At 46.2% G+C, this 24,587-nt stretch overlaps 1 protein-coding gene across 5 annotated transcripts in view; it reads right to left on the reverse strand.

Moving 5' to 3' along the window:
• Window positions 1-728: 728 nt before the first annotated feature.
• The window catches only part of RCAN2 (regulator of calcineurin 2), a 267,426-nt gene continuing 243,567 nt past the window's right edge, over window positions 729-24,587 (reverse strand). For 4 of the 5 annotated variants that reach the window (XM_034991418.1, XM_034991416.1, XM_034991417.1 and 1 more), the window contains 2 exons: window positions 22,133-22,304; window positions 729-3,311 (listed from right to left, as the gene is read on the reverse strand). In XM_034991418.1, the coding sequence (XP_034847309.1) occupies window positions 3,151-3,311; window positions 22,133-22,304 (333 nt within the window). In that variant the 3' untranslated portion in view covers window positions 729-3,150. Of the gene's footprint in view, window positions 3,312-17,804; window positions 18,253-22,132; window positions 22,305-24,587 lie in introns of those variants that run through there. The other variant, XM_034991419.1, reaches the window with a different exon arrangement.

The following is a 24,587-nucleotide window of genomic DNA, read 5'->3' on the forward strand; positions in this document are numbered from 1 at the left end:
GTTTTGATTTGCATTTCTCTGATGCAAAATGAGGCTGACTACTTTTTTTAATGTGTATGGGTCATATGGGTATTTCAGGTATGTGTGTGTATGCGTGAGTTGCCTATGTATGTGGAGTCCCTATTTAAACATTTTGGCCATTTTCAAAAGATGGATTGTCTGTCTTTGTCTTATTGATTTGTAGGAGTTCATCTTATGTTTTGGTTAGGAGTTATTTAAGAACTGTATGTATTGCAAATATCTTCCCCAGTCTGAGACTTTCCTTTTCACTCTCCTAATGATATAATTTGATAAACAGATGCTCTTCATGAAATACAATGTGCCCATCTTTTATTTTATGATAGTGCTTTTTGTGTTCTCCATAATAAAATCTTTCCCACTTTGGGTCTCTTCTAGGGTTTTAAAACAGAATAGTGTGGGAGCGATGTTTAAAGAGGGTCCTTTGTACATTTGAAATGGCCCTTGGACAAAGATGGTTGACGCATGACAATAAAATAGTTCCCCTTATGAGAGCCCAACCCATCCCTTCAGGCCTTGCTCAAATTCCCGTTCCTTCGTGAGATGGCTGCCAACCAGGTTCCCCCTCTGCTCCTTTCAGTAAGCACTCAGCTGAGTTAATCCCATCTGTTGGTAACTTTTTAGAAAGACTATAGGCCGAATTGCACTCTTCCACAATCACCACTCAAAATAGCTCAGACGGACAACACAGAAATTATACTACACGGACAAAGAGTCATTCACCAGGTATATTTGAAGTCTAAGCTCTTTGAGCTGTACACGTGCACAAATGATTCGGTTGGTGGAAATCTCCCCCTTCCCCTCCATATTTAAACTTTTCAAACTGAAAGTAGTGCTAAAGAGGTTTGCATAAGGTGCGTCATGGAAATGCTGAGGCAATTCTGACTTTCACAGTGCAGAGAGGGCCCCCTAACACCAAGGGCTCCCCGTTGCTCACCGCTCTCCTGGGAAAAGTTCCGCTTTCCCTCTCCCCAAACCCAACCTAATGAAAGAACTACTTGACCTGAGACAGATTAACATGGAAACGTCGCAATAAATTTCACCGAGACTAACCACTTAGGTCATCCACTCCACTGTGTTTTTATTTTGTGACTACACAGGACGGTCATTTTAACTTTGGCTAAATTTGGCTGGAAATGACTGATGGTATCTGCTTTAAAACACTTAAGAAATTATTTCCAAATATGTTTTCCTCATCCATATTTCTTTAGAACCTGCATTCTGAAAACTCTGAGTACCTTAAAAAGTCAAATGACCCCCAGAAGACTGCGAAGAGGTTCAGCACAAAACGGCTGAAGGCGGCCGGTCTCCGTCAGTCTCAAGAGCTCAGAAAATATTTCTTCCACTAGAGGGCAGCATTCCTCCACTTTTAAGTCTAATCTTCCATTCGCTAATGAAAAACCAAAAACCTCCGCAGCAAAGTCAAGTCAAAGCATTTGCTTTTTATACACTCCTCAGATTTTATTTTTAAAAGGAGCCTGCATTTCTTCTCATGGAAACTCAGGGTTTTACAAGCAACGCTGTCCTCAGTTTCACCTGTATTGTGTCCAGTACGATATTGCTATATTCACAGTAGAACGGACTTCTAATTTCTGAGTGATCAGTCTGTTTTAAGTTTCTGATGAAACTAACATACACCTTAGTCAAAAACCACAACAATCCTTCCATAAGATGGCTGTGTTATTGTTCTCGCGTGTTTTTCTGAGGCTTGGGTAACGAAAGTATTTCCCCACTCCCTGGTAACTGGCGTTTGCATCTAAAGTAATTCATTAATGTACAGCAGGAGATGAGGCCTTGCACATATAGCAGAAGGTAATGGTTTTATAGGTGTATCTTCGGTAATGCACTTCGGGCTACAGAAATAGAAATATCACATGTGACGAAAACAAATGTTTTTGAGCAACATGGCCATTGCCTGAGTAGGATTGGTATACGTTTGTTGATCTACCATCCTTTCCTTTTTCAAACACTCAGTGGCCGCTACATTCTGGCGATCTAGCTGCATCCAAATTGTCTACGACGGACACTTGCCTCTTCACTTTATTTGAAAACAAGTGTTCTTGATAGCAAAGATGTTGGCTAATCATTTATATATTGGCATGAGAAGTTTTGTGCCCTTCCAGAATTCAGCATTATCCATAATAGAGCATAATATTATCAGATTATCTGTATTAGTATATGAATGCATTCATAAGCAATGCACGTGTTATGTTTTTAAGCAGCTAAACAATCACTAAATAAAAAACATCCAGATTTTAAAAGCACAGCTGAAACATTTGTACAAATATACAAAGAGAAAAAACAATCATTCAGACACCATGAAACTTTTGTAATAAATAGGTTTGTCTGAAATCGGTCTCTATCACCCTGGACAAGCCTCCCCCGTGAGTCTGGGAAAGTACTCTACAGAAGTGGTGTTCAGAATCTACGGAGGAATATCTTTGGGGCCAAGCTCAGTGTTGCCTCCAGGAATTTTAATAGAGCTATGAAGTATTGACTCAAAATAGTGGATATACCCAGACTTGTTGAGCTGGATGATGCTGATAATTTTTCTAGTCTAGATAGGACATGGCTGGATGCTGACAATCTGTGAGTTATAGTATATCCTCGAATCATGAAAATAAATGCTGGTGATCATGCATGTCCTGGGAATGTTGGGATGCAGAGGACTGAGTGAGACCAGATAGGGATATCTCATGCAGTCAAAGTCAAGTTTACTTATGGTCCTACTTAAGTGGCCAGGAAGAAACAACGCACACACGTCAGGACTGGGACTGAAACAGATCACAAACAACACGAGTGCTATTTGTTACTGATGTCTCTGGCTTGGATCAACATGGGAGAATGAAGATATAGGCTGTGCTGATACTTTAATAAGAAAATACTACCTTTTTTCCCTAGAACCTTCTAAATAATGGATTATTACTCGATGGGTATGATATGATCAGGAAACTTATCACCTTTTCCTAGCCCTTTTGTCCGAGAGGCTTGATTACAAGGAAGGAATCTCAAACAACCAAACACCCAGGGATTGAAAGGCAATTATTTTTTTTTTTCGACAAACAAACAACAGAGGGCAAGAAAGCATGATAAAGAGGAGACAGATATTATCGTTGAGGCGGAGCGGTGAGCTCAGTTGGACACGGAGGGTGGCAGGCCGGGACGCCGGGTTTGGATGATTTTTGGCTTTGGGGAAGTCTTTGGATCCTCTTCTTCCTCTATGTCACTGTCGCACACGTGCACGACGACACTTGGGGTGGACTCAGTTCCTGCATGGAGCTCATACTTCTCTCCTGAAAGGCAAGAAAAAGGGGGATGATAAAGGGGAAGGGAGCTCAAAGCAGATTCTTTGGCAACGTTCGTTCTGGAAGTAAGGAGAACATTTTACAGGGTCTCAGGAAACCCGGGTGTAATCCAGGAATGGCACGGGGCATCGCAAAATGGAGTGAGACTGCTCGGTCACTGTATCTCTACCACCTATCAACCGGACAACCTGCAACGGGCCACTCGCTCTCTCGCAGCCTCAGCATCCTCAACTGTAAACTTCAACACGGTCACAGCGACAGCCCATGGGGTCGTGGTGATGACTGAGTGGGTCTGGCAGCTAGTTCTCGGTTTCTCTTGTTTCCCATCATCGTTGCTAATTGCTGAGTGACCTTGGGCCAACAGCATCACTTCTTCACATTCTCCCCAGGGCAGTCTCTGAAGTCTCCTCCAGCCGCACACTTTAGTAGTAAGAGCTGCCCCAGGATGGACTAAGGCAGGATCATCACTTGTCCGGGATTTGCGGTGGCTACTGGGTGACGGGGGTTAGATGACTGTCAAGGTCCCTTCAAGTTCCAAGAGTCTGTCCTTCTTGACTGGCTCATCTTACAGCCAAATGGCTGTTAGCTGGCTGGCTTCCTGTCTTTGTTTCACTTCAGGAGGTATTTACTGAGCATTTTCCATGGTCTGGCCTATTGCTGTGATAAAGGCTACATGCACACTAAAAAACATTTGTGTCTACCGCAAGAGCACAGCCCGGTGGCCGCATGTGGAAACAGGAAGTATTACAAAATACCACGGTAAGTGCCAGCGTGGCAACAGATGTCAAGGACTATGGCACCAAATTGTAAGGAGAAAGTAACACTGAAAGGCTTCCCGGTGGAGGTGAAATTGACTTAGGTCTAAAAGACAAGTAGAAGACCTCCGGGTGGTCAGGCAGGAGGAGGGGGCATTCTCCATCTGCATGCTTTTAACTTCTCAACTTAACTGTTGACATACTCATCTTAACCTTCTCCTGACATCCCACCCTTCACTCCCCATCCTTCACAAATGGGGAAAATCTAAAAGCAGTGTCTCCCAGACATCCTCCTGGTCAGTGGCTTTCCAGGTCTCACCAGATCAAATCCTCGTTTCTCAGACTAGGACAGAAGACCCTGCACAATCTCTTAACCAGTCACGACAGCCACATCCTCGTACCTACTGATAAAGGAAATTTTTGACTTTAATGTTTGTGGGCTCTGCTCCTGGTCTCCCAGGGAAGCTATCCTTTAACATTTACCAAGGCCAAAATGACTCAGCAAAACCTCAAAGCATGGGCTGTATTTCTGCCCTGAGCACACATTGTAAGTCAGCTTCGTTAAAAAACAAACAGAGGAAACCAAAAAGGAGCATTCCAAACGTAAACATAAGAAAAACAAAAAACACCTCCCTGATTCCCATAAGATTAAAGTCAGACAGCCTTGCACATACTAAAAGCTTAAGATAAAATCTGTAACTATCTGGAATGTCCTTTCCTGTGATGCCTTGCAACTTTTTTTTTTTTTTTAAGATTTTATTTATTTGAGAGAGAGAGAACGAGCAGGTGGGGAGTGGCAGAAGCTCCCCATTGAGCAGGGAGCCCGACTTGGGGCTCGATCCCAGGACCCTGAGATCACCACCTGAGCCAAAGGCAGACGCTTAACGGACTGAGCCACCCAGGTGCCCCTAATTTCTTTTTTTTAATTTTTGTTTTTTAATCCGCTCAGTTTTCGGTACTTGGTTTTGTGGCAGGCCTAGCAAACTAATATAGCCATGTGCTGCTAAGAGTGTTCTCTTTCTGTTAAGAGTCAGAGAAGTCCTTGTTGGACCGCTTTTGACATCCTCGTGTGTAGAGCAAAGGCTTTCCTGGGTGAGGGCAGGGATATTTCACAAAAATGGAGTGTTTCAGCTCCAGGATTTTGCTGGATATTGGCAGTAGCCAAGAGGGACAGAACTAGCCAGAGCCATAGAAATATGGCTCATAAAGACGCTGCAATTTAAAGTCTAGATTTGGTGAACTTGTAGGTAGAGAGAATTGTGACAGCAGGTATGAAATCTCTGGCATAAGTGGACCAGTTTGGATTCAGCAGAGGACAGTGACAAAACCAGGGGACACAGAGCAGAACCAGGAAAGAGACACCTGCCTGAGTCATCGGAGCTCCGCTTTGCTTCCCTGATCCCCTCTGAAGTCCTTCCAAGGCCTATGCTCACGGCTGTGGTGGACCTAGCAACGCTATTTACAGCTCATTCAATTGTGTTCCATTCTCCTTTAAAGCATTTTGTCCCGTTTATCAAAATCTCGAGGGAAAAGAACCGCTTCAGCTATTGCCAAGGAGCGGAATCTATAGGACACCAGCTCTTGCATAAAAGGTGCCGGGCCCTGGCTGGGCAGAGACCTGGTTGGCGGCATCTTTGAGCAGCGCTTCTCAAACTCCTGACAGCTTACTGGAGGTGCTTGTTAAAATCAGAATTTACTGGGGGCGCTCCTGAGTGGCTCAGTTGGTGGAACGTCGGATTCTGTATTTCGGCTTGGGTCATGATCTCAGGGTGGTGAGATCGAGCCCCATGTCCAACTCTGCGCTGGGCAGGGAGCCTGCTTAAGATTCTCTCTCTCGGGGCGCCTGGGTGGCTCAGTTGGTTAAGCGACTGCCTTCGGCTCAGGTCATGATCCTGGAGTCCCGGGATCGAGTCCCGCATCGGGCTCCCTGCTCAGCAGGGGGTCTGCTTCTCCCTCTGTCCTCTTCCCTTTCGTGCTCTCTGTCTCTCATTCTCTCTCTCTCAAATAAATAAAATCTTAAAAAAAAAAAATTCTCTCTCTCCCTCTCCCGCTGCACCCCCCCGAAATGAATGAATGAATGAATGAATGAATAAATAATAGAGTGTACTCGTATGAGGCTGCAACACTGCAAATTCTGACTTGGTGACATCTCCTTTGGAACCCAGCGCCACCCCCCTGCCACGCGCTTCCCTATGTTTCAGGGCGGCCGGTGTGACACGGGTTTGTGTGGCCGGCAGGGGGCTGCAATCCTGCTAGGGCGCTGGCCTGCACCTAACCTGCCTCCTCCCGCCCTCCATTCTGCACCGTCAATTTTTCACGGGAAAGGGCCAACAGCGCAGGTCAAGGGCAGAGGTAGGGACGCTGAGGACGCAGGACGGAAAAGCAGCAAGGGCTCCGTATCAGCCCCACAGCCACCCCCAGCCAGCAGCACGATTTCCTCGGTGGTCTTCTTTCTCATCTGTTTCTGGGACAGCAACAAGCCCCTCGAAGTTCCACAGCAAATGGTGATGAGTTCATCGTATCCGCGGTTTCCAAAATGTTCTCTTTCCTTTGGGAATGCCTTGCAATTCTGAAGGAGAGACGCCCTCCAACAAGAGACGGAGAAAGAGAGTAAACACACGGTGAGGTCATTCTTGTTGCGAAAGGGATTTCTTCGAAGTTCTGCCGGTTTAGAGAGGAAACCGGAGTGGCTGCTGGAGCCCGGCGCCTTGCTGGGTGTGATGCAGGGTGAGGTGGTGGTGGTCTCGGGACGACAGGAGAGAATCTGCCATCACGCAGCGAGCCTGCAGATGGTGGGGCCGGGGGCGGGGTGAAGGGGGGGCGGCGGGGACCCCAGCCAGGGGGCTGACCAGACACCCTGCCCCTTTCCTCATCTGTCGGCAAGAAGCTAGTTGCTAGCTTTATATATATATTTATGTGTATATTGTAGTAAAATATACTTCATGAAGCTAGCCTTTTAATTAAGCCATTTGTTCGCCCTGGCTTGGATAAAGAACATTGCCTTAAAGATACCTCTAGTTGCAATGTGTTTACCAATTCAAACCTGAGCGCTTTCCTCTCCAGTCGGTGTGCTGAGGGCACACTCAGGATGGGGCCGGAAAGATGCTGGGCAACTCTCACGTTGTGGAGCCCGTCGAGCTAACAAAGTCAGTCAGGCTGCTTGGTAGTAGAGCTATTTTATCGCTGTGATCCCATTAACTCTGACATTTCACTGTTCTATTTTTGGAAACTTTCTTACTATCAAAATCCAGCAAAGCTTAACAGCTGTTAAGAGCCCCACAAAATAAAAAGTAGCAGCTTTGGTGTGGCTGGATTGAAGTTTTCTTTTTTTGGCCTCTCTTTCCCTTTGGGCTTGAGCTAATTCCCTACCATGAGGGCTGACGTCAATGCTGTCACCCTGCAGGGTGACCAACTGGACTTGGCAGGAGACAAGGACCCCGTGGGGGCCCTGTCCCCTCAGGGTGGGCTGGTGCTGCCACACTCCATGGAGCATGGCCATTGGAGCATTTCTTTGAAAGGACGAGCAGAGGGTCACCCATGACACTCCCAATCCTTACGTCTGTGTTCAAACCCTCCACCACGTCCTGATTCCTGCAAGTCTGGAGGAAGTGGAGGTGTCCATGGGCTGCTTCCTGCTCTCAGGAGGGAGACGGTCACACCCCTGTTCTGAGCAGGGGGCTGGGGGACAAGGTGACGTGTGTGGGTGACTGCTGGTCCGAGTGCCCCCGGAGGTTCCCCATCATGCTGCCACCCTCAGCTTGTGGGCCAGGAGTTGGCCCCTTCTTGAATTCTCTCTAAAATAATCAGTGTGATTAAGCACGGTCTCTAAAAATCAGCATAATGAGATGTGGTAAGGGCAGGAAGATGTTACAAAGCTATATTTACGCACATGATAGCAGAGCCGAGACGGTTCAGATACCTAATCAGAAAACTCTTGAGATAGAAGGAAAGGGTTTCCTTTCCTTGGGCAGGTCCTCATGTGAGCTGGAGCTCCAGGAGATGGAACCCCCGTCCCAGAGGCTTTCAAAAGACTGGAGAGTGGAGCAGGCATGAGGCGAGGGTCTGCTTTATGCCTCGCATGGCTGCCATTCTTCTCTGAAGAGTCTCTCTCTGGAGCATCAAGAGCTCTCAATGTCTGTCTCTACGAGACGCTATGTCCTCAGCCTGAACGCACACCTGCATCTGGCCTTATATGGACATCTCTACAGAAATCTCCCACTCTTCTCTAAACTCACATATCCAAAGTAGAACTAGTTATGTTCCCTGTCCATCTATGTTTCCTTTCCAGCTATCACATTTCTCTGGGAGGTTCCATCTTCTAGTGCCAATCCGCAGAGCTGGTCATCCTGGAAGCTCCTCTGCCTTCCATCCATGGTAGTTAATCTGCCCAGGAGCGTTATTCAGTCCTGCTTTGAAACATTTCTCCATAGGCTCCCTCACAACCTCCTGCTCGTAATGCCCCCATTCACAGTTCACCTCCTCCCACCCCAGCGACTCTCAGCTGGTTTCCCCACCATAGGAACTAATCCTCCCTGTCACAATAAGCTTCCTGAAACAACATTTGGGGACATCGCCTCATCACGTAGTCGTGGCGTGATGCTGAGAGACACATAACATCCTATGCCTCAGTTTTCCCCATCAGCAAAATGGGAATAACAACCACACTGATGCTATGAAATAAAGGACTATTTGTCAGATACGTAAGAAAGCCCTCCTGAGATTCATGACATGATGATTTAAGGTGACATGGTGGTCAGTGCTGCTGCCCCAAATAACTTCCCGTTTTCAATATGATGAACTCATCTAGTCACACCACAAAGCTGAAGAATTAAGCAGGTGAGTCATTCCAAAGAGCTTCTACTCAGTGGAGTCACGGCTGTAAACAGCAAGAAGGGTGGATGATGACATGCTGAGTCCCTCAGCTCAAATGCACAGGGGAGTGTCGTAAATTCCGACCTTCAAGATGGAACGACCCTTGCTCTCCTTGCTACTGCCCAACCCCCATCGGTAAGTTCCTCTCTCCCCACCTTTTCCACGCTTGTGTCCCCATGAGAAGGAACCAACTCTTAAACTGATTTTAAACGAGATCTCTTTCTTTTTCTGAATCACTTGTTTGTAATGCCTAATCATATCACCTTTTACATTATACATTAGTTGTTTCATCTGGCGATGTTTTATATTCCAAGCTGCTAAAGTGGTGGTTTCGGTGATGGCTCCAGCTTCACGTACAAGTAAATGCTCAATAAATACATTGCTGATTTATGAAAGGCCCCAACCTTGGCCGTTTGACATATTTGTACAATGTCCAGTACATACTCGCAATGTGAATTTTTCTCCTAGTGTTTAAGGTGTGTAAGTTTTAGATTTTCAGCTAAGCTTAAAACCAAGTAAGGGCAAGTATTTACCCAATTTTCAGTGTGCTGGCAGAGGGGTGTCATGGAAACTTACCATCTGCTTTAAATATCACAACGACTATTTCCCACACCCTTACTAAATGCCAGACACAGCTCTCAGTACTTCACATCAACTGGGTTTTAATGATGACGACAGCTCTGTACTGTGGGTGGCATCCTGTCTAGTTAATCCAAGAGGAAATTGAGATCACAGAGGAAGTATATGACAGAGCCAGGATTCAAACTCGGGCCCATCAGACCTCAAAGAATGTGCTCATAATCACTCTCTGGCACATCCCGTCCTGACTCCCACTGGGTCATGTTTGACAAGAGACACTCCTGAAAGGGAGCTGGGTTTAACTTTTACTTTTAATACGTCCTTAAGGCAACTTATATTTTAGTGAATATTTGTTCTCTAGCTAAAGAGGAACATCTTGCCTCTTTTTGTTCTGGCCAATTGGTAGTTATTCTAGGCATGGTCTCCTTGACAGTGAATCGTCTCAAAAGATAACAATCAATTATGAAAAAAAAGGGCTATATATTATAAAGTGATTTGACTTACATCTCTTATGGTAGCCTGGGACTCTGAAAAAAATTTTCTATCTTTCCTTCTGGTCTTAATTTTATAGTCTCTCATATGGATAGTGAATTCTCAATAGGAAAGTTAGGGTCTTAGTGGATTGATCGTGTTTCACAGTGACGGCCATAATATTTCTTGCTAAACATTACTCTTCAATAACCTTGCCTGTTCTTCATGGAGGATTGTTCCCACTGTGTCCTCTCCCCTCAAATCTGGACAGGCCTTTCTGACTGCCTTCACTAATACACCGTGGCAGAAGTAATCAGTGTGAATTCTGGGTTGCGTCGCAAAAACACACGCACTTCTACCTTGCTCTGTCAGGATGCTCATTCCTAGAACCTTGTGTCCATGTTGTAAGGAAGCGCAAGAAGCCCATGAAGAGGCTCACGTGGAGAGGAACCAGGGTCCCTCACCTACAACCTGTCTGAGCTTTCAGCCAACAGCCACACCGATGTGCCAGCCATGTGAGTAAGCCATCTTGAAAGTTGATTTGCCAGTCTCCGGCTGAGGGGCCCGAGCAATGTTGCATGGAGCAGAGATGAGCTGTCCCCCTGAGCCCTGCCTAAATAGAAGATTTGTGAGCAAAAAAAAAAGATTGTTGTTGTTTCAAGGCCTTCATTTCGGGATAGTCTGTTATGTGGCAATTGGTAAGTCATGGGTCATACAAGTTCTCTTTGCTCAGAAGCAAGCTAAGCCACTACAACTTTAGTTGAAATGAATTGCTTGTGCTTTATCCTCTTTTCTCTGCTCACGTGTTACATTAGACTGGATACCACACCAGTCTCCATCCTTCCTTCCTTATGGATGAAGCTGCACGAGCAAGCCACTTGGGACCTCTCTCTGTGGCTGCTTTCTTACTCCTCTCCAGTGGAAGCAGAGTGACAACTTAGGGGAAAAGAACTGAAACTGCTCAGCTCACCCTCTCCACTTTGCTCTTTGGGCCACCCCTGCCTGCAAAGGGCCTGTGCCCTGCTCAGCTCTCGGCCATGTGTGAAGGCCAGCACAGGAGACCCCGCCCCGTGTGGGGCAGTCTGTGGGCAGGCAGGGGGAGTCCCGACTGCTCGGCTCTGGATTTCAGCATTGGCAAGCCCTGGCTGGTGCTCAACCCAGCCACATTCTGGGCTTCAGCACAGCCTCAGAAACAGAGCTGGCATTATTCATCTCCTCTGTCTTAGTCTTATCTAACCCTCAGTGAGTTCTGAACCGAATAGGGAAAAGAAGGCCTCTGTTATTAATCTGCACTGAATTTTAAGAGTGGATGATGGCTTATTAAGGCAAGGGCGAAGACCATTTCCAACAGGACCCTTGAACACAGAACCATGCTGGGTTGTGTGCACGCATTGAACTTGATCTAAATTAAGAGCCCTTTATATTTGAGTAAGATGAGGAAGGTTGATTCCAATATTACAGCGATTTCAGGCTTCTCACAGAAGGCCCTACAAACCCCTTTCCTCAGTATTTTTATTGTGAATGTGCTATTTTCAAGAGAACGAGGGGGCATCCGTCCTGATCTATGGAACAAAAACATGGAATTTCTATGTGTTAGTTTTACTGAGCATGTTGCCTGTTCACGGGATTTAAAACAGACTGAGGGAAGAGTGTGTGTAATCTGAAATGTGCTTGAAAGGTGCTCACACTTAGATTTCCTTTCCTTTCATGTATTAGGTTTGGGACTTCAATTCGGCAGGGTGGGCAAGGTGAGCTAGGCTGCCAAGCCCCGCTCTACCACTCCCTTGTCAACAGCAGAGACAGAGGTGCCTGGCCCTGAGGTAGCTCTCAGAGGACTGGGGGGGGGGGGGGGGGGGGGGGGGGGGGGGTCAGGGTTGGGGGGCGCGGCAGGAGAGCCACCTGCAGCTGCAGGAAGTAGGGGTGTGGTGAGTTGCACTTCCTTTCTTCCTCCCAGACCCTGGCTGTGTCTGAAGTCATCATGTCTTTTAAGCCTCTCTCAGTCCTGGCAGGGCTAATGCTGGTTTGCTTCGGGCCCAAAAGTGCTCCCCAAGAAAGGGAGGAATTATGGTATAAAACATCAGGAAGTTTCCAAAAGCTGTACCACCGCCCCCATACATGATTTAACGGTATTTTAAAGTTATCTACCAGCAAGCTCATCTTCTCCCAAAGGGGAGGAAAGAAAGTGTGTGGGTGGGTCTCGGGAAGGGGGGTGGCTGGTGACACCTCTCTGGACTGCTCCCCTCTCTCACTCCTCTTTTGTCTGCCTCACACTGGCACCTTTGACCTCTTCCTAGGCACTGCTTACCTCTACGTCTCTCTCGCATTCGAGAACCACCTGATAAATAGTGCAGAAGTGTAATCAGTATTGTTCTCAAACAAGGGTGCTAAGCTGCCAGTGATGTCTGGAAATGCAACAGGGATTTTTTTTTTTTTAATTTTCATTTTTTGGTTTTCACAGGGACTGGGTTGCGTGTGGATACTGGCATTTAGCAGGTGATGCCCAAAGATGCTAAACGGACTGCGATGTGTAGGACTGTCAGTTCCAAAATATCACAGCTTTCGCACTGAGAAACACTGAGCAAAGAGCTTAACGTAGGCACATTTACATTTTAATAAAAGACTTAAGATATGGTTTAAAAATTGAGTGACCAAAAATAGGTAACACACACTGAGCATTCACCACGTCCTGTGTTGGACATATAGATTCATACAGGTTATCTCATTTGATACCTCTAACAATCTGATTTTACTGTTGAGGAGGCACAGAGGGGTTAAGAAAGTTTCTCCAGGTCACACAGCTAGTAAGAGGTGGTGCCTGGATTCAAACTCACACTCCGAGTTTTAGTCATCGTCGTAAAGCAAGAGAAATATCTTTCTTCATGTTGGAGCCTCACAGACAGCTACAAAAGAGAAGAGGAGGTGTCCCAGGGCAGAGGGGCTTCCTGGAGAGGTGTATATCACAACTGCCTATTCAAGCTCAATCTGGGAGTGGAGAAAGAACTTATTTTCTAAGTAGAAGTGGAAAGAGGATTCTCGATTAAAACCAATATTCCCAGGAGGAAGAAACATTCCAGAGAGAGAAGTCCTTTGCACATTTCTTCTCTCCCATACCTTTGTGTTTCCATGAGCTCACATTTCATTTTGCTCAACCCCAGAGAAAAGTGCTGTAGGTAATTTTGAGGGTGGGGTCAAATCACTGAATGGCAACTCTGTCCCTTATCCTTCGTGCAGCAGCTGCTTCTGTCAAAGAATGTCCTCTAAGCTTGGGAGGCAAAGAGTATAAAGCAAAGCACAGACCACCCCATGCCCATGTAAAGTTCAGAGAACAAGCCCAGGTAAATCACCACCACCACCGTCACGAAGGATAGGAATATGGTTCTCGCTGGCTGGTAGACACTATTCCAAGTGCTTTCCATACCTCAATACATATACTGGCACAGGAAACATCTCTCAGAGGATGTCCTGCTAAACGATACTGCTCAGAGCAAAATGACCATCACACACATCATGGATCTGGTAGTTCCTGTGTGCCAGGCACTGGACCAGGTACCTCATGTGTATTAATTATTCCATCCTCATGATGACCTTGCAAATTGTCAAAAATCACCATTGAAAAGAAAAAAAAAGAGGTGCAGAGAAGTGAAGTAAATTGCTCAAGGTCACCTCAAACGAGTGGAGCTAGGACTCCAATTGAGGTATGCCAAGGCCAAAGCATGACTGCCATATTGCCTCTCATCAGGGTGGCACACAGGCTTTACCTCAGCGGGTCTAGCATGAGCTCACATCAGGAAACTATTATCCACATAAACATTGGGGGTTCTTCCTCCTTCCCTCTCATCCTTAGTCCCAACCCACATCAAAGTAGGAAAACATAAAGGGTCCCCTTGGTAAAATGGGGTGGGAGGAGAGGAAGAGATGGGGATGCCAAAGAGAGGGCGAAGGAAAAGAGAATGCTTCTATCATTTTGTTAGAAGAGGTGTCCTATTTCAATAACGGAAAGTTTGTTTATCTTTTGGGGGTTTCCCTCTTAGACTGGATGAGGCAGGGGCACGGATCTTCATTCCCTCCTAGGTCATTTAGGATCTAAAGTACTTCATGGGGACAACCAGTTGACTGAGGACCTGAATTCACAGCTGAGACAAGGAAGTGGAGCCCTCCAGGGAAGGTATGGACCAAGGAGACTAGGGAAACCACGGAGGGAGTAGGGGTGGGAAGATAAAGGGAGACCGAGTAAAGGGGTTCTCTGAAGCCTGTGAGGTAGGGCTCATCCACACAGATGACAGAAAAGTAGCAACAGAAGGAGAGAAAGAGCTGCTTGGTCAGAGAGGCGTGAGGTTTTCCTCTCTAGAAATGACCATCCTGTTTGACCTTTCCTGATATTAGGGGCTTGGCTAAGGGCATAGCTCTGGGGATGGTCATGTGTCTTTTCTATTATTCTACCATGTGCGTATTTTACCTGTGAAAGAAGAAAAAGAAGTATTTTATGTTGCTACTCAACAGTGATTAAAAATAATTGTGGAATATATGCTGAGACGAAAAGCTTTTCAGACACTTTTTCCCCCAGGGAAATTTCTTAAATCATAGGTTTTGTTTGTTTGTTTGTTATTGTTTTGTTTTTAAGTAGGCTCCATGCTCAGAGTGGAGCCCAACGCGGGGCTTGAACTCACAACTCTAAGATCAAGACCTGAGCTGAGATCAAGAGTCGGACATTTAACCAACTGAGCCACCCAGGCGCCCCTCCAGGGAAAATTCTTTGAAAGGAAATGGAAAATTCTGAGCATGTGGTGCAGAATCACAAATCTGCGTGCCTTGGGTGGGGAATGACGGAAGAGACCGCGCGAGTGGGAACGCTGGAGCCTGACTGTTTTATTTGCTTTTCATATCTGTGATCAGAAAATAGCAGTTGTTGAACAAGAACTGGAAGCTTATGTAATAGTCATACCACATGCGCCCAAAATATAGGTGTTCATCTATATTTAAAAAATGGAATTTTCTCTACCTTTGAATCAGTGAGCCTGGAATAGAAACTGTTTCTTCCTTGTAAGTTACATGAATTAATGAAATATATTTTCCATGTAGAGGAAACGCCGTGCACTAGGCAGCAAACCAGCAAAACTGCTTTACTATAGCATGTTTTGATGGAGAAGAATTTGGGGGGGAAAAAAAGGCTAAATATAGCAGATATATGCAACTTGAAACTTGGGCACCATTTTAAGCCCTCCTCTGCAGTTAACTAAAATTGATCTCCCTAACAAGAGCTAAAAATAACAGGAGAAAAAAAAAAGGAATAGACAATGACTTTCATATCATTCCCTGCAGGCATTTTCAGCGACAATGAACATGACCTTCCAGAGCCATCCTAGAGAGCAGAACAAAGCCTGGCATTTCACATCCCACCTCTGATTTGCCACCCATTTAGTACATTGTAACATCTTTGTGTTTCCATTTTGGCTGATGGGTAGAGATAAGCTGTCTTGCTGGGCTGGGTTTTATATCTGAAAAGAACATAGCACCGTACTCTTTCTGGAGTCAGGAATAATAGCTATAAAATAAACCAAAATAAATATTCGATTCATCCTCCACTAGGTCAAAGCCCTTCTTCTTTTGTCTAGATGATTGTTAGATGATGGGCTTCTCTAAATTCACCAGGAGGACTAATGGCAATGTAGAAAGCCTCTGTTTTACAGAGCCCGTAGCTGTCTTTTAAGCAGAGCAGAAGGCAAATTCTGATCCCCGTGTCCCACGGGGCCACAGAGAAAAGCACTGAACAGGCCTTAAAGCCTGACCCAGTGGCTGTGTTGCGGGGGGGTGGGGTGGGGGGTGCCGATAAGTGCAGAAATGAAAGGTGGAGGAACACATTGTGTAAGTTGTTTTGCGTTTTAAAATTTTCCTTTAGCAACAGTCTTGAATTTCTTCTAGAGAAATTAATTTTACGATTCAAGAGACCTCTCTGGTTTCTCAAACTTTTCACTCCCCAGGGCAAAGGTGCTCACTCAATCAATTCTTTCTGCTTCTTCCCAGTGGCAGAGGAACATATTTTAACCTACCAGCTGTGCAGCCTTGGGCAAGTTACTTAACCACTCTGTGCTTCACATGCCCCAGCTAGATCTACGAAGAGAATAGCAATTCTTGTCTCATGGAGTCGCTGTGAGCATTAACGGAGATAATATAGTAAGGTATCCAGAACAGTGCCTGGCACACAGTAAGCCCTATATATGTTTTAACTGCTGTTTCTATTTAATTTTTTTTTTCCTAATTTGTCTATTTTACTTACTTTGGATCAAAAACAGAACATACAGTCATGGGGACACAGTGAAGAATGCTTGAAATGGTGCCTCTCACATTTTCCTGAGTATAAACTTGTTCTCACTGCAATAAATAGAACCAGACTTGCTTCTCCAGGGTTATGGGGCCCTTGTGTCATAAGAAGTGTTATAACAGCCTGTGAAGGATTTCAAAGGAATCCTACAGGCTTGGGTTTGATCATGGTTCCACTGTAATTGCACCCTCTATGCTTATTTCAAGAGCCTCTCCACAAGTTCCATGAGCATGAGCTGTTCCTGTCTGGAAGAGGGTCACCACTGTTCCTTTCCCAAAGAAGGGGAGTCCTGTTCTGCTCCTGCTCGTCGGAGCCTCCATGAGTGTCCTCCACGAAAGGGTCTTAGTAATGCACGTCCTTGCCTTTCAGGGCGGCTGGGCACATTCCCATTCCCGTGAGCCAGCTGGTTTGCTGAGGTGATCCTCCCTCAGACCGAGCGCCATCTTGCCCTGGATCCCTGCTCCACGATGATCTTTCTTCAGACTTTAGCTCAGCATCTTTCAATTCTCACATCTCTTCTCAGTCACTCAGCTCTCCCAATTTAGCAGTGTTAGTCACTCCTCCAAAGCAAACCCCATTCCTCTGAGTTGCTTGCTCTGCTCTGATGTTACCGTGTTTCCATACTCCCGGAACTGAGGCAGCCATCCCTTAACACGGAATGAGTTATAATTCCTTACTGAAATGCTTCTGCCCAAGGATTAAAAATGAATCTCACGAAATCTTTTTTTTTTCCCCCAAACGGAAACGCTCAAATACCTCTCCTGGAAGAAAACATTAATTTAGTGTTGCTGACTCAGTCTGGATAAAGTCGTAAGAAAGCAACAATTTGCTGGTGAAGAAATGATCCCTAGGCAGGCTGAGGGCTCTGATCTATTCACTCATTCATGCATGTATGCATTCATGCAATATTTATTGAGCATCTACTATGTGCAAGGTGCTACCAGGCACTGGGAGTACCAAAAGTCGAGAAGGCAGTGAGTTGAACAGTAGAGAACTACCTTAGGAGGAGTACAGGAGTACTTGTGCAAAGTGCCATGAGGAGCTTGGAGGAACAAGTCCCTGCCTTGGCACCTCGTGGGGGGGGGGGGGGGGGGGGGGGGGGGGGGGGGGACAGGACATGGGGTGTGGCTATGCTCCTTCACTGTTGTGGCTGAAATAGCCACTGACACCCAGGCTTCTAACACAGCCTCCGTGATATTTTCAACTCAGTTGTCGGCTGCGAATCATCCATCTGTGTGGGGTAAAGAAGCTTCAAGGACACAGGAAGAGGACAAGTGGAGAACTAAATAAAGAGAAGCAGCCTCGGGGCGCCTGGGTGGCTCAGTCGTTAAGCGTCTGCCTTCGGCTCAGGTCATGATCCCAGGGTCCTGGGATCGAGCCCCGCATCGGGCTCCCTGCTCCGCGGGAAGCCTGCTTCTCCCTCTCCCACTCCCCCTGCTTGTGTTCCCTCTCTAGCGCTCTCTCTCTCTCTGTCAAATAAATAAATAAAAATCTTTAAAAAATAAAAATTTTAAGAGAAGCAGCCTCGAGTTTCTGGCAAAGAATGGAGGGAACCATATCCCAGAGAACACACCCGGGACACAGTATCAGTCATCATTTCAAAAGCAGAAATCCCTCGGTATTCGCCCTTACACACACACATGGTGCACGGGCCTCCATTTGCACGCCTGCCACACCTGGGTTTGGCTTTCTGAGAGTCACAGTGGCGCCAGGGATAACTGTCAATTCACGGTTAGGATAAGTGTTTCGTCAGCGTCACAGCAGAGGGGGCCTCACGTCCACCGAGGCCACCAGTGTCCTCAGTCAAAGGCCAGGGGATCTGGCCACATGGGGGGGGGGTCACCAGAGCCAGGCTTGACACTCTTCTCTGCCACCAACCAGCTGTGTCCCTTTGGGCAAACTGGCTCATCTCTCTCCAGCTTAGTGTTCTGATCTGTAAGAATATTACAGAAGAGCGCCATTAATATTCCCAGTGGGAATGGGAATATTAATAATTGCTCTCTCGAGTGCTTTAGAGGACATTCACTGGGCAAGGGAAGGCCAGGCTCAGAGGTCAGCAGCACCACTAAGGTAGAGGGCATGCATTTTCACCACTGTCGATAAGTTATTCACAGCTCTCAAAAGAAGCCCCTTGTTTTCTCTGCCTCTTGAAGACCCTTTCATTCCTCCTTCCTCCCTCCCTTGTGCCAGGCTCTGTAAGCCTCCCTTCTGAGGCCAAACTCCTGCTCCATCTGTCCCTTCTGCCTCCATCAGCTCCAGGTCACCCCCGCCCCTGGCCGTGTCTTCCAGACCCGGGACTCTGCTCCCTTAGCCAGTGAGGGTACCGGAGACCCGCCCTCATCCTATCTTTGCATCAAGCTTTGAGAACATTAACTACACATGAATTCCCCTTTCCATTTTGGAGAAAATGATTTGCATTTACTGGATTCCTGGCTCCAAGAGCGCGCCTGACGCCAGCTGGGATCTGGCAGTCAGGATGTCTGGCTTGGCCTGGGCCTCCCTTATACACAGTGCAGGAGGAAGAGCATTGCCATGGACCCCCGGGCTCTGTCACTGGCAAGTGGCTTCTCCCCTGTCTGGGCCTCTCGGTTCCGCCTCCTGTAAAATGCAGGCAGCCCAGGGACTCCTACGTCCTCCAGCCAAGACCTCAGTGATTCTCTGAAGCTCCCCTTCCTGACATTCGCGCAACGGTACGACGAGGTGTTCAAACTTGTTGTCGTCAGCATCTGTGCAGGAGAGTCAAGCCAGCAGCTCCAAGGCCCTTGGCTCCAGCCGGTCCATCCGGGGCTGTGGGTGCCTGCTTCTGGAGTGTCCTGAATTACCGTGGGAAATGCTCTCACAAGGCTTGACTTGGGCAGACCCAACTTATTGCATATACTCCACATTCATTCATATCACAGACACGGCTCTTTGCATGGGAAGTACATTGGCTCCGGATTTCCTGCACGTGGATGAGGCTTTCAAAGAAATCACATTTCGAGAATATCACTCTTCTTATTATATTGCTTTTGCCCTCAGCTCCTCTTAGTCAGGCACCTACTGCTTCTCACAACGGCTCTTTGAGGGGGGCAGCCCATGGCCAGTGTGTAAAGGTCCCCGAGATGCTGAGTGTCTTGACGGCAATTAGAAAGAAACCCCAGGTAGCTTGCTCTCGGGAGTGCTATAATTTAAATTCCGGGCCACTTGGGATAGTGGTCTATCCCAAGTGGCCACTTGGCCAGTTAGTCTCTGCAGGGAGAGCTTATTACTCATCCTAATCTGAGGACCCACTAGGGTGCCCTCCCTTCCTGGTTTGCCTGGGAATTTCCTGTGTTTGACACTGAAAATTCCCAGGAAGCCTTCAGTCCTGGGTGAACCAGAACAGTGATTCTGTTCTGGTTCATCCAGGACTGGTCATCCTGGGTGATCGCCCTAGGAGTGGTTGCCCTAATAACCAGGGTCCTCAAATTTCCATGGGTACAAGAATCATCACGTGTGATGATTAAAACTGCAGACCTCGGGCGCCTGGGTGGCTCAGTCGTTAAGCGTCTGCCTTCGGCTCAGGTCATGATCTCAGGGTCCTGGGATCAAGCCCCGCATCGGGCTCCCTGCTCGGCAAGAAGCCTGCTTCTCCCTCTCCCGTTCCCCCTGCTTGTGTTACTGCTCTCGCTATCTCTCTCTCTGTCAAATAAATAAAATCTTTAAAAAAAAAAATTAAAAAAATAAAATAAAATAAAACTGCAGACCTCTGGGGTGGGTGATTCTGGTCCAAGTGTCTTCCTGAGCACACCAAGAAACACTGGTAGCAACTCATTATATGTTTATCATCGCTGCCCTTTTGTCACTTGGCTGTCAGTGGTTTTTGAGAGTTCCGGGGAGCTTTTAAAAAAATACTAATGCCTGAACTTGACCAAATCAATTAAATCAGAATCTCTTAGGGTGTAATCAGGGCATTGGGATTGTATTTTTATTTATTTATTTATTTATTTTTCAAAGATTTTATTTATTTGAGAGAGAGAGAATGAGAGACAGAGAGCATGAGAGGGAGGAGGGTCAGAGGGAGAAGCAGACTCCCCGCCGAGCAGGGAGCCCGATGCGGGACTCGATCCCGGGACTCCAGGATCATGACCTGAGCCGAAGGCAGTCGCTTAACCAACTGAGCCACCCAGGCGCCCTGGGATTGTATTTTTAAAGTCTTCTCTCACACCAGGAGACCAGCTAGTAGCAGACATGATGGGCATTATTTACCCTCGGATCCACAGTGCCTAAACCGTCAGCTGCGCCCGGTTGCAGCCCCTGCACCTCCCACCACTTCCCCTCCTGCTATAATACAGGAAAAATACTGTCAACCGAAAAAAAGAGGCTGAGCCAGTAAAAACCAAAAGCATTTCTTTAGGGTCTCAGAATTGCAGTTTGGGGAACACAGATATGGGCAGCAAACCAAATAGTTTGCTCACCCTAGGGAACAAAAATCAAGCATTTTTAAAGACAAAAGGGAATGCCTGTATACGTTGTTTAAGAAGAATTTTGGTGGGTCTTGGTGGCAGAATATCTTGGCTGGTGACTTGTTGCTAAGGCTGTCACTAAGCAAAATCTCTTAGTATAGAAAGTTGCAGGCTGAGTTCTTGGAATATCGTATGTGGTTGGGCCCAGTTCAAAAGTTCATGGTCCTAGTGGGTGAGGATGTGCCTATGTCCCATCTCTTTAACGGGCCTTCTAGCTCCATTTTATTTTATTTATTTTAAAGATTTTATTTATTTATTTGAGAGCGAGAGAATGAGAGAGAGAGAGCACATGAGAAGGGGGAGGGTCAGAGGGAGAAGCAAACTCCCCGCTGAGCAGGGAGCCCGATGCGGGACTCGATCCCGGGACTCCAGGATCATGACCTGAGCCGAAGGCAGTCGCTTAACCAACTGAGCCACCCAGGCGCCCTCCAGCTCCATTTTGAAGTCCCTTGACATAAGTGACCCCATTTCATTTCACCTATCACAATACTTGGGAGTATTTTTCCAGCGAGGTGGCAATGTCTGCTGAAAGTGAGGATGATATCACTTCTAGGTATCGGCATAAAGAAATTTCAGATCAGTGCATAGGAGATATGTACAAGGATGTTAACTGTAGCTTTGACTGGAACGGCGAGAAACTGCAAACAGTCTAAATGTCCAACTCAGGAAACTGGATGAATCAAGTGTGATGGTGTGTGTGTGTGTATTTATTTATTTATTTGTCCAGTGGAATACTATACTGCCCTGAAAACGAGAGATTCTGAGCTACATATACCAACATTGGAAGGAAGTGACCATAAGATTTTTTCTTAAGGTAAAGGCTACTGTGACCAGCTTCTTGGAGACCGAGGGGCTTCACCTTGGCAGGAAGACTGTCTTGTTTCAGAGGGTTCCTGGGCTTTCCTATGGCAGCAATAAAGGAACGTTGCACAGCATAGAAGCCTCATGCCAACTGGTAGAGCTTATTTCGCCTATTCTGAGAAAACCAGAATATACTGGAATATACCAAATATACCAAAATTCCTTATGGTATAGAGAGGAATCCTGTAAGAATTAGGTAGCTCTTTCCAATCGTAAAGTATCTGCATTGCAATGCAGAAGCAGCACGGACATTTTAGTCCCGGTTCCCGAATTGCTGTTAAACAGGGACAAAATCTGATGCTGGTTCTTTCTCTCTCATCCATCAGCCCTCTCGCCCTTCACACATAGCAATAAACCCATTAGAAATGCACATGTTACCATGAGCCCCGGATTTCAAGGCTGTTAATCCCATTTGGCTTTTCGAGGTTGCCGACAATGTTCATTTTCCAAAGGGGTCACAGAGCATACCTGGTCCTAGCTTGGCCACAGCATAGAGGAGGTCGTAGTTGAGCACTGGCGTGGCGTCGCTGATGGGCTGCCAGCCAACGGGAGGGGATGCCGGGGGTGAGATGAGGAATTGTTTGGCGGGCTGCGGTGGCGCCAGATGCAGCTTATCGCCGTCTGTCTCTGGAGTCTGAACCTTTCAAACAGAGGAGAAACGAAGACACAGGATTCATTAGGGCATCAGATGGGCCGTGTTGGGACCCGGAGATGCAGAATCTCATTTTCAGCCTGTGACAAAGGAACCAGTGAACCAGGCTCTCATAATAATCACTGCTTACCATCCACCATATGCTCAGTTATCCTATCTCATCCTTAAAACTGTGGATCTCAACTTGTAGCGTGCATGGTGATTATCTGGACAGTTTCTGAAAGCAGAGTGGAGCCCCACCCCTGGAGCGTCTGATTCAGCAGAGCTGGGGTGGGGCCTGGGAATCTGCATTGAGCAAGTACCCACGTGAGGGTGAGGCTGTTGGTGCCCAGACTCCTTGCTCCCTTTCTTTCCTCTCTCTCTCTCATTCTTGTGGGGGTGATCTTCGCATCATATGAAATGAAGCATTCTAACGGAAACAATCAGGGGCATGGAGGACACACCCGGCATGGTGCTGCCTAGAGGCAAAGCATCTGTATTGCCCCAAAGGAAACCCTGTGCCCATTAAACAGTTACTACCATGTTTGTCTCTAGTCAGACCCTGGCAACCACCAATCTGCTTTCCGTCTCTATGGATTTGCCTGTTCTGGACATTTCCCAGAAACAGAATCAGAATATGTGACCGTTTCGTGTCTAGCTTCTTTTCCTTCGCATATTTACGGGGTTCATCCATGTCATAGCACACACCGGTACTTCATCCCTTTTCATGGTTTCGTAACATTTCAATGAGTGATGGGCCACGATTTGTTTATCTGTTCATCCAGTGATGCACATTTGGCTTATTTCTACCTTTTGGCTAGTGTGCATAGTACCACCATGAATATATGTGTACAGGTATTTTTTTGAGGTCTATTTTTTTTAAGGGATTCTTTTTTTAAGTTGTTTTTTTTTTTTTTTTTTTTGACAGAGAGAGACACAAAGAGAGAGGGAACACAAGCAGGGGGAGTGGAAGAGGGAGAAGCAGGCTTCCCGTGGAGCAGGAAGCCTGATGTGGGACTCCATCCCAGGTCCCCAGGATCATGACCTGAGCTGAAGGCAGACGCTTAACGATTGAGCCACCCAGGTGCCCTTTGAGATCTATTTTCAAGTCTTTTAGATATATACCTAAGAGTGGGTATTTGCTGGGTCAGATGGTAACTCTGTTTGTAAGGAAACAAGAGGGGTTTCAGTAGATAAAAGTGAGGTTTTTACAAGTAGTTACTAGAAGCATGCGATTCAAACATGGGTCTGAGGCCAAAGTCTAAATTCTTCTTTTTTAGATTTAATTTAATTGTGATAAGAACATTTAATAAGAGATCTGCCCTCTTTTTTCTTTAAAGGATTTTATTTATTTATTTGAGAGAGAGAGAGAGCACAAGCAGGGGGAAGGGCAGGAAGAAGCAGGTTCCCCGCTGAGTAGGGGGTTTGATCCCAGGACCCCTGGGATCATGACCTGAGCTGAAGGCAGGCACTTAACTGCCTAAGCCACCCAGGCCCCCCAAAAGATCTACCCTTTTAACAAATGTTTAAGTCTACAATATATTAGTGTTGACTGTAGGTACAGTGTTGTACAGTAGATCTCTAAAGTATATTCATCTTCTTTAATTGAAATTTTATACCTGTTGATCAGTAACTCATCATTTTCTCCTCTTCCTAGTCCCTGACAACTACCATTCTACTCTTTGGTTCTATGAATTTTAGGATTTTAGATCCCTCAAATAAGTGGAATCATGTAATATTTGTCTTTCTGTGACTGGCTTATCTCACTTAGCCTCATGTCCTCAAGGTTTATCCATATTGCAGAATGTCCACACTGTCCAAAGCAATCTACAGATTTAATGCAACCCTTACCAAAATCCCAATGGCTTTTTTTTTTTACAGAAATAGTAAAAAACAATTCTAAAATTCATATAGAACCGCAAAAGTCCACAAATAGCCAAATCAATCTTGAGAAAGAAGATCACACTTCCTGATTTAAAAATATATTACAAAGCTACAGTAAGCAAGATAGTATGGTACTGGCATTAAGACAGACATATAGACCAATAGACATATAGAACAGAGAGCTCAGAAATGAATCCACACATATAGGGTCAACTGACCTTCAACAAGGGTGCTAGAAGTACACAATGAGGAAAAGATAGTCTCTTCAACAAATGGTGTTGGGAAAACTGGATATGCACATACAGAAGAATGAAACTGAAACCTTATCTTACACCATATACAAAAATTAACTCAAAATGGATTAAAGACTCAAAACGTAAGACCTGAAACTGCAAATATCCTAGAAGA

Source organism: Mirounga leonina, unplaced genomic scaffold, assembly GCF_011800145.1.
Source record: "Mirounga leonina isolate KUSES-001 unplaced genomic scaffold, KU_Mleo_1.0 Mir_53, whole genome shotgun sequence".
Taxonomy (NCBI): domain Eukaryota; kingdom Metazoa; phylum Chordata; class Mammalia; order Carnivora; family Phocidae; genus Mirounga; species Mirounga leonina.